The following is a 12906-nucleotide window of genomic DNA, read 5'->3' as shown; positions in this document are numbered from 1 at the left end:
CGTTGAAAAAGTAAAACAGTGCTTCTTCCCTTCCGAGCTCTCCCGTGTGCCCAAACAGGGGTTTACCCCAACATATGGGGTATCAGCGTACTCAGGACAAATAGGACAACAACTTTTGGGGTCCAATTTCTCCTGCTACCCTTGGGAAAATACAAAACTCGGGGCTAAAACATATTTTTTGTGGGAAAAAAAAAGATTTTTTATTTTCACGGCTCTGCGTTATAAACTGTAGTGAAACACTTGGGGGTTCAAAGTTCTCACAACACATCTAGATTAGTTCCCTGGGGGGTCTAGTTTCCAATATGGGGTCACTTGTGGGGGGTTTCTACTGTTTAGGTACATTAGGGGTTCTGCAAACGCAATGTGACGTCTGCAGACCATTCCATCTAAGTCTGCATTCCAAATGGCGCTCCTTCCCTTCCGAGCTCTGCCATGCGCTCAAACGTTGGTTTCCCCCAATATACGGGGTATCAGCGTACTCAGGACAAATTGGACAACAACTTTTGGGGTCGAATTTCTCCTCTTACCCTCGGGAAAATACAAAACTGGGGGCTAAAAAATAATTTTGGGGGGAAAGATTTTTTTTTTTTAATTTTCACGGCTCTGCGTTACAAACTGTAGTGAAACACTTGGGGGTTCAAAGCTATCACAACACATCTAGATGAGTTCCTTAGGGGGTCTAGTTTCCAAAATGGTGTCACTTGTGGGAGGTTTCTACTGTTTAGGTACATTAGGGGCTCTGCAAATGCAATGTGACACCTGCAGACCATTCCATCTAAGTCCTCATTCCAAATGGAGCTCCTTCCCTTCCGAGCCCTCCCATGCGCCCAAACAGTGGTTCCCTCCCACATATGGGGTATCAGCGCACTCAGGACAAATTGGACAACAAATTGTGGGGTCGAATTTCTCCTGTTACCCTCGGGAAAATGCAAAACTGGGGGCTAAAAAATAATTTTTGTGGGAAAAAATTTTTGTTTTATTTTTACGGCTCTCCATTATAAACTTCTGTGAAGCCCTTGGTGGGTCAAAGCGCTCAGCACACATCTAGATAAGTTCCTAAGGGGGTCTACTTTCCAAAATGGTGTCACTTGTGGGGGGTTTCTACTGTTTAGGTACATTAGGGGCTCTGCAAACGCAATGTGACACCTGCAGACCATTCCATCTAAGTCTGCATTCAAATGGCACTCCTTCCCTTCTGAGCCCTCCCATGTGCCCAAACAGTGGTTCCCCCCACATATGGTGTATCATCGCACTCAGGACAAATTGGGCAACAAATTTTGGGGTCCAATTTCTCCTGTTACCCTCAGGAAAATACAAAACTGGGGGCTAAAAAAATAATTTTTGTGGGAAAAAAATTTTGTTTTATTTTTACGGCTCTGCATTATAAACTTCTGTGAAGCACTTGGTGGGTCAAAGTGCTCACCACACCTCTAGATAAGTTCCTTAGGGGGTCTACTTTCCAAAATGGTGTCATTTGTGGGGGGTTTCAATGTTTAGGCACATCAGTGGCTCTTCAAACGCAACATGGCGTCCCATCTCAATTCCTGTCAATTTTGCTTTGAAAAGTCAAACGGCGCTCCTTCCCTTCCGAGCTCTCCCATCCACCCAAACAGTGGTTTACCCCCACATATGGGGTATCAGCGTACTCAGGACAAATTGTACAACAACTTTTGGGGTCCAATTTCTTCTCTTACCCTTGGGAAAATAAAAAATTGGGGGCAAAAAGATAATTTTTGTGAAAAAATATGATTTTTTATTTTTACGGTTCTACATTATAAACTTCTGTGAAGCACTTGGTGGGTCAAAGTGCTCACCACACCTCTAGATAAGTTCCTTAGGGGGTCTACTTTCCAAAATGGTGTCACTTGTGGGGGGTTTCAATGTTTAGGCACATCAGTGGCTCTTCAAACGCAACATGACGTCCCATCTCAATTCCTGTCAATTTTGCATTGAAAAGTCAAACGGCGCTCCTTCCCTTCCGAGCTCTCCCATCCGCCCAAACAGTGGTTTACCCCCACATATGGGCTATCAGCGTACTCAGGACAAATTGTACAACAACTTTTGGGGTCCAATTTCTTCTCTTACCCTTGGGAAAATAAAAAATTGGGGGCGAAAAGATAATTTTTGTGAAAAAATATGATTTTTTATTTTTACGGTTCTACATTATAAACTTCTGTGAAGCACTTGTTGGGTCAAAGTGCTCACCACACCTCTAGATAAGTTCCTTAGCGGGTCTACTTTCCAAAATGGTGTCACTTGTGGGGGGTTTCAATGTTTAGCCACATCAGGGGCTCTCCAAACGAAACATGGCGTCCCATCTCAATTCCAGTCAATTTTGCATTGAAAAGTCAAATGGCACTCCTTCGCTTCCGAGCTGTGCCATGCGCCCAAACAGTGGTTTACCCCCACATGTGGGGTATTGGCATACTCAGGACAAATTGTACAACAATGTTTGGGGTCCATTTTCTCCTGTTACCCTTGGTAAAATAAAACAAATTGGAGCTGAATTAAATTTTTTGTGAAAAAAAGTTAAATGTTCATTTTTATTTAAACATTCAAAAAATTCCTGTGAAGCACCAGAAGGGTTAATAAACTTCTTGAATATGGTTTTGAGCACCTTGAGGGGTGCAGTTTTTAGAATGGTGTCACACTTGGGTATTTTCTATCATATAGACCCCTCAAAATGACTTCAAATGAGATGTGGTCCCTAAAATAAAATGGTGTTGTAGAAATGAGAAATTGCTGGTCAACTTTTAACCCTTATAACTCCCTAACAAAAAAAATTTTGGTTCCAAAATTGTGCTGATGTAAAGTAGACATGTGGGAAATGTTACTTATTAAGTATTTTGTGTGACATATCTCTGTGATTTAATTGCATAAAAATTCAAAGTTGGAAAATTGCGAAATTTTCATAATTTTCGCCAAATTTCCGTTTTTTTCACAAATAAACGCAGGTACTATCAAATAATTTTTACCATTGTCATGAAATACAATATGTCACGAGAAAACAATGTCAGAATCACCAGGATCCATTGAAGCGTTCCAGAGTTATAACCTCATAAAGGGACAGTGGTCAGAATTGTAAAAATTGGCCCGGTCATTAATGTGCAAACCACCCTTGGGGGTAAAGGGGTTAATTGGTGAAGTTCCATTGACCAGTCTTTTTTTTTTAAATCTTTTTAGGAGGTGGCAAAGCTGCAGAAGCTGCTTCAAGTGCATATTACAACCCTGCAGATCCTCACAATGTCTACATGCCCATGGTAAGTATTTGACATATTTCTTAATTACATGTACAATATTTGCATGGGAATACACAAATTATTTTGAATGGCAAATCTTCCTGTGTAAGGCTACTTTTCACACTGGCGTCGTTTGGCCTCCGTCGCAATGCGTTGTTTTGAAGAAAAAACGCATCCTGCAAAGTTGCCTGCAGGATGCTTTTTCCGAACGTGCATGCGCGGCCGGAACTCCGCCCCCCTCCTCCCCGGACCTTACACCGGGGCAGCGGATGCGTTGTAAAACTGCATCCGCTGCCCCCATTGTGATTTTCCTTCAGAGCATGCGTTGGTATGTCGGCCCGACGCACTGCGAAGGGCCCGTACCAACGCTAGTGTGAAAGTAGCCTAATGTGGATAAATGCATCTGTTACTTGTTTAAGCACACTTCATATTAAAGCTTGTTTGTTGTGTTCCTGAAATCTACAATAGACTAGATAAATTACTGTTTCCAAATGTAGATCTGATTCACCTTCTGCCTCACATAAATGTAATAGAAATATATATCCTGCATTTAATAACTAATTAAGTGCAGTATCTGAGCTTGGCACAGGCATGAACAGCAAGCTGATCCTGGCTCCATGCTGCCTTCAGTGTTCATCTCTGTGACCTGTACACTGATCCATATTCACTAGAAATGGGAGAATCGATTTGCAGGACTCGGGTCCATCAATCAGGTCAGTAATCTGTGACCATTGGATCCAATCCATGGAGCCATGTGAATCTCTTTGGCATCCCTGGCTTCGGGTAAATTGCTGGGCTGCTGTGACGTTATCATTTCGGCGAGACACACACACAACGTCGCACCAGCCCAGGTAATCAAGAAGCTGGTGATACCTGGAGGTAAGGAGATTTATAATGCCTCTCGTCCAGAGGTCACAGGTTACAGACGTGCAGTTGGCCCGAGTCCTGAAAATCGTTTCTTCCATCTCTAGTGTTAATGTTAAAGCTACTGACAGGTGACGTGATTGCCATTGATCATCTTGTGACACCGATCAAGGAGTTATATATGGCAGCGACTGAATGAAGTTCATGAATTAATGGGAAGGGAAAGGATCTGAGTGACTTGAACATGTCCCAGATTGTGATGACCAGAAGATGACTAGTCATGGACTAAGGCTTATTGAAGCATATGGAGAGTGAAGACTAGCCAATCTTGTTGGATCTTACAGAAATGCTACTGGAGCACATTTTGCTATTAAAGTTAATGCTGATGGCCAGACAGAAAGGACCTGCTGTTAAGGTCTTCTATACACATACCACAGGCACCTTCATAGGTCTTCTATACACATACCACAGGCACCTTCATAGGTCTTCTATACACATACCACAGGCACCTTCATAGGTCTTCTATACACATACCACAGGCACCTTCATAGGTCTTCTATACACATACCACAGGCACCTTCATAGGTCTTCTATACACATACCACATGCACCTTCATAGGTCTTCTATACACATACCACAGGCACCTTCATAGGTCTTCTATACACATACCACAGGCACCTTCATAGGTCTTCTATACACATACCACAGGCACCTTCATAGGTCTTCTATACACATACCACAGGCACCTTCATAGGTCTTCTATACACATACCACATGCACCTTCATAGGTCTTCTATACACATACCACAGGCACCTTCATAGGTCTTCTATACACATACCACAGGCACCTTCATAGGTCTTCTGTACACATACCACAGGCACCTTCATAGGTCTTCTATACACATACCACATGCACCTTCATAGGTCTTCTATACACATACCACAGGCACCTTCATAGGTCTTCTATACACATACCACATGCACCTTCATAGGTCTTCTATACACATACCACAGGCACCTTCATAGGTCTTCTATACACATACCACAGGCACCTTCATAGGTCTTCTATACACATACCACAGGCACCTTCATAGGTCTTCTATACACATACCACAGGCACCTTCATAGGTCTTCTATACACATACCACAGGCACCTTCATAGGTCTTCTATACACATACCACATGCACCTTCATAGGTCTTCTATACACATACCACAGGCACCTTCATAGGTCTTCTATACACATACCACAGGCACCTTCATAGGTCTTCTATACACATACCACAGGCACCTTCATAGGTCTTCTATACACATACCACATGCACCTTCATAGGTCTTCTATACACATACCACATGCACCTTCATAGGTCTTCTATACACATACCACATGCACCTTCATAGGTCTTCTATACACATACCACAGGCACCTTCATAGGTCTTCTATACACATACCACATGCACCTTCATAGGTCTTCTATACACATACCACATGCACCTTCATAGGTCTTCTATACACATACCACATGCACCTTCATAGGTCTTCTATACACATACCACAGTCACCTTCATAGGTCTTCTATACACATACCACAGTCACCTTCATAGGTCTTCTATACACATACCACAGGCACCTTCATAGGTCTTCTATACACATACCACAGGCACCTTCATAGGTCTTCTATACACATACCACAGGCACCTTCATAGGTCTTCTATACACATACCACATGCACCTTCATAGGTCTTCTATACACATACCACAGGCACCTTCATAGGTCTTCTATACACATACCACATGCACCTTCATAGGTCTTCTATACACATACCACAGGCACCTTCATAGGTCTTCTATACACATACCACAGGCACCTTCATAGGTCTTCTATACACATACCACAGGCACCTTCATAGGTCTTCTATACACATACCACATGCACCTTCATAGGTCTTCTATACACATACCACAGGCACCTTCATAGGTCTTCTATACACATACCACAGGCACCTTCATAGGTCTTCTATACACATACCACATGCACCTTCATAGGTCTTCTATACACATACCACATGCACCTTCATAGGTCTTCTATACACATACCACAGGCACCTTCATAGGTCTTCTATACACATACCACATGCACCTTCATAGGTCTTCTATACACATACCACAGGCACCTTCATAGGTCTTCTATACACATACCACAGGCACCTTCATAGCTCTTCTATACACATACCACATGCACCTTCATAGGTCTTCTATACACATACCACAGGCACCTTCATAGGTCTTCTATACACATACCACATGCACCTTCATAGGTCTTCTATACACATACCACATGCACCTTCATAGGTCTTCTATACACATACCACATGCACCTTCATAGGTCTTCTATACACATACCACATGCACCTTCATAGGTCTTCTATACACATACCACAGGCACCTTCATAGGTCTTCTATACACATACCACATGCACCTTCATAGGTCTTCTATACACATACCACAGGCACCTTCATAGGTCTTCTATACACATACCACATGCACCTTCATAGGTCTTCTATACACATACCACAGGCACCTTCATAGGTCTTCTATACACATACCACATGCACCTTCATAGGTCTTCTATACACATACCACATGCACCTTCATAGGTCTTCTATACACATACCACATGCACCTTCATAGGTCTTCTATACACATACCACAGGCACCTTCATAGGTCTTCTATACACATACCACATGCACCTTCATAGGTCTTCTATACACATACCACATGCACCTTCATAGGTCTTCTATACACATACCACATGCACCTTCATAGGTCTTCTATACACATACCACAGGCACCTTCATAGGTCTTCTATACACATACCACAGGCACCTTCATAGGTCTTCTATACACATACCACAGGCACCTTCATAGGTCTTCTATACACATACCACAGGCACCTTCATAGGTCTTCTATACACATACCACAGGCACCTTCATAGGTCTTCTATACACATACCACAGGCACCTTCATAGGTCTTCTATACACATACCACATGCACCTTCATAGGTCTTCTATACACATACCACAGGCACCTTCATAGGTCTTCTATACACATACCACAGGCACCTTCATAGGTCTTCTATACACATACCACATGCACCTTCATAGGTCTTCTATACACATACCACAGGCACCTTCATAGGTCTTCTATACACATACCACAGGCACCTTCATAGGTCTTCTATACACATACCACATGCACCTTCATAGGTCTTCTATACACATACCACAGGCACCTTCATAGGTCTTCTATACACATACCACAGGCACCTTCATAGGTCTTCTATACACATACCACAGGCACCTTCATAGGTCTTCTATACACATACCACAGGCACCTTCATAGGTCTTCTATACACATACCACAGGCACCTTCATAGGTCATCTGGAGCACTACACGCCTTGACAGATCAGAACTATTTAATGGGACTCCAAAGGGGCCTACACAAGGTTTCAGGCAGGTGGTTTTAATGTTTTAGGCCTGTTTCACACTTGTGTTCGAGTAGAGTGCGTAGGAGTTCGTTCTTCCTCCCTTAAGCTCCACCTACTTCCGCATGCGTCCTGCGTACCTATCTTTAACATTGGGTACGCAGGGACATGCATTGTATGCGTTGTTTTGACATGCCCACCGACCGCACGGGAGCGCAATTTGTCACGGCTGCCTCCCTGGACATGTACCGGTCACTGATGACCCTGGGGTGCATACACCCAGCTTAATGCACATAGTCAGGGAGGAAAAGAGTCGGTATTGACTCCGCTCTTGAAAATGTGTCGTGAGCACAAGGGTGTGATAACATGATTAGTGGGAGGATTAGTCTGACCGGTCACCTACTAATTAGCTTATTGCCTCAGCAGTTATGAAGTTGATTTTTTGTCTTATGCAAAAATTAAAGGGAATCTGCCACCATGTTTTTGTCACCTAATCTGAGAGCAGCATAATGTAGATCCAGAGATCACCTCTACTAATAAAACTGTACTTTTATCATTAGAGGACTAGTAAACCTGCTGCCACATAGTCCAGCACATTTGTGACTCCTGTGTAACCTACTCCCCACCACTGAGTGCCAGCTTTCCATGTGCACAGGCAGCTTTCAGCCCATGAACCATCACTGGTGGGGAGCGGGGTTATACAGAGCTCAGCAGAGAACTGCTAGATATGCAGCAGATACAATTAGTTTTATCAAAATGACAGAAAGCAGCCCAGTAAGTGACTGAAATCACGGTCTTACCCCTACATCATGTTACTCCCAGATGGGGGATCAAAAACCTGGTGACAAATTCCTTTTAATAAGACACTAAAAGGAGCATATTTGGGTATACACGGATCAATAAATACCTGGTGGGGGTCCTGGGGAAGCTTACAGGCTCTCTTTAACCCTACATATTTCCCACTATATGGCATATTGACTGGACATATCAGTTAGATTTCATCAGGAACATCCAACTTTCCCAGAAAACGAGGGCGCGGGCCCTTCTTGTTATTGCTAGTTACTCTGAATGAGCACCCCTGTCAGCTGAATCCACTCTCAGAGCAGTTTCCATATCTGCCATATAGTACAATGGATGTACATAATCCCCTCTCGCTGCAGACCTGAGACCAGAACACTGCCCATTGTATGGGGGCCTTTGGATTCAGTTATGGACCACATCTGAGGCCTCCACTATATGACAGATAGACCCTCACTGACTTTGTATATACAATTTTCTCTTAATTTATCAACCATGTTGTAGATGATCCCTTATATTGTAATTTTGTGAATATGTATACTGATTGTATTTTTTTTTTTCCCTTTTTAGGATCGGCCTCCTCCCTATGCACCTACAGATGACAAGAAGACCAATTAAGATGGCATGTTATTGCTTTTATACCTCCAGGAACACTGTCTCATCAAGTCTGCTCCCTAATTCTCAGTACCCTGTTACAGGCCAGCCCTCCCTGCCTAGAGGTCCCCAGGGCCGGTATCAATAAATGACTCCAGTATTAGAGGATATTGACATATATTTATTATTGTAGGGATAGTAACCTAACTTGGATACTGCTGGAAGTTTTCTAACTTCACTTGCAGTCATTGATGTTCCCATAGAAAGCTGGTGAAAGAGCAGCTGAGACTCCAAAGACTTGAGACCTTGACACCTTTCCTTTTACATCTCACTTTCATAGTTCTCTTTCCTCACTTTATACCTTTTATAGTAGTGATGTAAGATGTAAATCTCGAGGCCACATCTTAGATGATGTGCACATAAGACTATGAATTTGGATTTTCGACACTGAAATATATTCTCTACCCAGAACATGTAATAAAGATAGATCTGTACATATATAGAATAAGTTCATAGGTTAAGAAATATCTTATTCATTTTCCTTTTCAATAAAAATCTATATTTGTTGGTTGTCCCTATCAGAACCATAGAATACGTTTCCCCGTCATTGGGGAATATAATGACTTTACATTTTGTATTGCACATTAGAATCTTTTCCTGTATATACGTAGACTGTTAACCTGCTGTATATGATGGATCGTGCTATGCAGTGACGGAGCTCTCACGGGACGGTCAGTGTGCGACATGTCTGTCGGTGGTGCTCAATAAATGGGATCCGGCCTCAGCTGTATGTTACATTTGCATCAGTGGGACAATAGAAATGGTTTGTCACACAGTGTGGGGGTGTTTGGTACAGAGCGTAGTTTGGATCCCCAACCTTGATTCTTGTTAAAGGATTCCTCTGGGAAAGAAAATTAATCATTGAAAAAAATTGCATCGTAAATTGATAAGGCCTAAAAGGCTTTCTTTCTTGCCCCCTGACAAGATGAGGGTAAATAACTGAAAGTATTTAGCAATTTGCTTATAATAAAGTATTTTTTCATTTATTAAATCTTTGACCCATTATGATTAGTTTTTAATGTGACCAAATATGTTCATTACTGCTTACACTTTGTATTAAAATCCTGCAATAATAACTTTATTACATTCTTCAATAATCCTGATTTCTAGGAATAGTAACTGTTGTAATTTACTGAATTTTCCTCCCCCTCGGTCATCATTGGAGTCTTGGGTCTCTTGCGGCGCTGTGTAAGAGCCCTGTTTGCAATCCCTTTGATGACGTGATATCCGCAGGAGCATCACATCACAGGACTATGGTGGTTATTGTCGCAAGCCACAATGAGAATGGCATGATCGAGATCGGCATCGGTGGGATGGAAAAGAAGGTATATGTGAAATATTGGGAAATCCCTTTTTAAACCTTTGTGGATGTCTGTGAACGGCTGTGTGAGCTGCCTGCCCTGGCAAACATCCTTCAGATCAAAGCTGTGATCAGGTATTCTTTGATGAGAGCGGTAGATGGTAATACTGCTTTAATGGATGAGAGTTGTTAGCCTTTTAGAAAGTTTCTAAACAAACGTTACAACCACTTGATAACATTTTACATTTGTGAGATCGACATCCTGAGCTCCCCAGCAGTCACTTACCATGAACCTGTCACTTCCAGAAACACCAGTTACCTACAGTTTTAGTGGTAATCTGCAGGTAAATCGCATGTAATGCATGTCTGCCTGGCTTACAGGAGCAGCAGCTACAGGGAGAAAATAAGTTATATTTCTGCAGCCGCTTGCTTCTACCGACTGCTATCTATACAGTACTGAGCGCTCAACAATTATCACTCCCTGGCACATTGATTGTGCATGTATACGTATCACAAATGTGAGTCCATGACCTTAGTCACCTGCTAGGCCATTTCTATACAAATTATGCTTTATACACCCTATTTACTTCATAGGTTTGACCATTCTGTATTTAAAATTAAACGCATGCCCCTACCCAGAAAGGCCATACGTTTAACTCTTGCTGCCCTGTAGCTATATAGAAAATTTGTGATAACATCTGAATTGGGGTAGGGGAAATCTTGAGCCTTTTGTCATTTTTAATAAAATTATATTGTAAGTAGAGATGAGCCAACTTTTCAAGGTTTGGCGAACATCCACGAACCCTATTGAATTCAATGTGAGGTAAAACCAAACGCATAGGCCTAAAAGCTTCCCAAACAGCTCAAATTAGGGACAGACACCAGGAAAAGTGACATCAATTGACCCAGAGTACAAATAGTGTAATTGCGCAGCATGGGGCAGTGCTTGGACCAGCATTTCTAGCTGAAACATTGATCAGTAACCGGTGGATGAGTGATATGTTTAGACCTGGTGTTCTGAGGGCCCTGCCAAAATCAGACAAAACATATGAAGGAGACCCAACTTGGTGCCCAAACATTTCCAAAAATTAGGGGTAGACAACAGGAAAAGTGTCATCAATTGACACACAGTAGAAACTATAATTGCACAGCAGCAGTCATCCATGGTCTATGCATGAGGTATCAGGGTCTGGGCTAGCACTTAGAGCTTTAAATTTAAAGCTAACCTGTGACCAGGTTTGGCCAATATAAGATACGGCCGCTGCCTTTCAGGGCTTATCTACAGCATTCTATTATGCTGTAGATAAGCCTCCGATCCAACCTGAAAGATAAGAAAAATAAGTCTTATTATACTTGCATTAGAGTAGAAATAGTATAGTTGCGCAGTATTTTGGCAACTTCTGTTACTGGATGGGCTACTGTACTCCCGCACTTTGGCAACCGCACAGCGGTATTATTATTTACTAGATTGTGGCCCGATTCTAACGCATCGGGTATTCTAGAATATGCATGTCCCCGTAGTATATGGACAATGATGATTCCAGAATTCGCGGCACACTGTGCCCGTCGCTGATTGGTCGAGGCAACCTTTATGACATCATCGTCGCCATGGCAACCATTATGACATCTACGTCGATACTGTGCCCGTCGCTGAATCAGAAACGTGAGATGTCTACGTCCTTTATGACATCATCGTCGCTGTGCCCGTTGCTGATTGGTCGAGGCCTGGCGGCCTCGACCAATCAGAGAGCCGGGATTTCCAGGACAGACAGACAGACAGAAAGACAGACAGACAGACGGAAAAACCCTTAGACAATTATATATATAGATTGTTATAGAGCCATTCCATGGCACTTTACACGTGAAAAGGGGTATACATAATAAAAACAAGTACAATAATCTTAAACAATACAAGTCACCGACTGGTACTGGAGGAGAAAGGACCATGCCCGTAATGGTTCACAGTCTAGAAGGGATTGGTTAGGATACAATAAGTTAGAGCTGCTTGTGCAGCAGTATGGTGATGGTTACTGTTGGCTTACCAGAAGAGGTGGTTAGTCAGGTTCCTTTTGAAGGTTCCCATGGTAGGCAACAGTATGATAGGTTGGGACAGAGAGTTCCAGAGTAGAGTTGATGCTCGGGAGAAATTTACTACGCGATTGTGGGGAAACGGGGAGTAGAGAACAAGATCTTGTGAGGATCAGAGATTGCAGTTAAGTATCGGGAGACTAGGTCATAGATGTATGAAGGAGACAGGCTGTGGATGGCTTTGTATACCATGGTTAGGGTTTTGAACTGGAGTCTCTGAGTAATGGGTAGCCAGTGAAGTAATTAACAGAGAGGAGAGGCCGGGGAATAGTCGTGGGGGGATAGGTGGATTAGTCGTGCAGCAGAGTTTAGGATAGATCAGAGTGTTGCAAGACTGTTAGAAGGGAGGCCACAAAGCAAGAGCTTGCAGTAGTCGAAGCGGGAGATGAGTGCATGGACTAGGGTTTTTGCAGATTCTTGATTAAGGAATGTACGGGTTCGGGAAATATTTTTCAGTTGTAGTTGTCAGGAAG

At 42.7% G+C, this 12906-nt stretch overlaps 1 protein-coding gene across 1 annotated transcript in view; it reads left to right on the top strand.

The window, feature by feature from the left end:
- LOC138647793 (WW domain-binding protein 2-like) overlaps positions 1 to 10126 on the top strand; it is a 35800-nt gene extending 25674 nt beyond the window's left edge. The window contains exons 7-8 of the mRNA XM_069737053.1: positions 3184 to 3260; positions 8962 to 10126. Of these exons, the coding sequence (XP_069593154.1) occupies positions 3184 to 3260; positions 8962 to 9009 (125 nt within the window). The 3' untranslated portion in view covers positions 9010 to 10126. The remainder of the gene's footprint in view (positions 1 to 3183; positions 3261 to 8961) is intronic.
- Positions 10127 to 12906: the final 2780 nt, after the last annotated feature.

The sequence above is a fragment of the Ranitomeya imitator genome, chromosome 8 (assembly GCF_032444005.1).
Source record: "Ranitomeya imitator isolate aRanImi1 chromosome 8, aRanImi1.pri, whole genome shotgun sequence".
In the NCBI taxonomy this organism is placed as follows: domain Eukaryota; kingdom Metazoa; phylum Chordata; class Amphibia; order Anura; family Dendrobatidae; genus Ranitomeya; species Ranitomeya imitator.
Note: the sequence above shows the minus strand (reverse complement) of the source record. Positions and strands in the feature narration are given on the sequence as shown.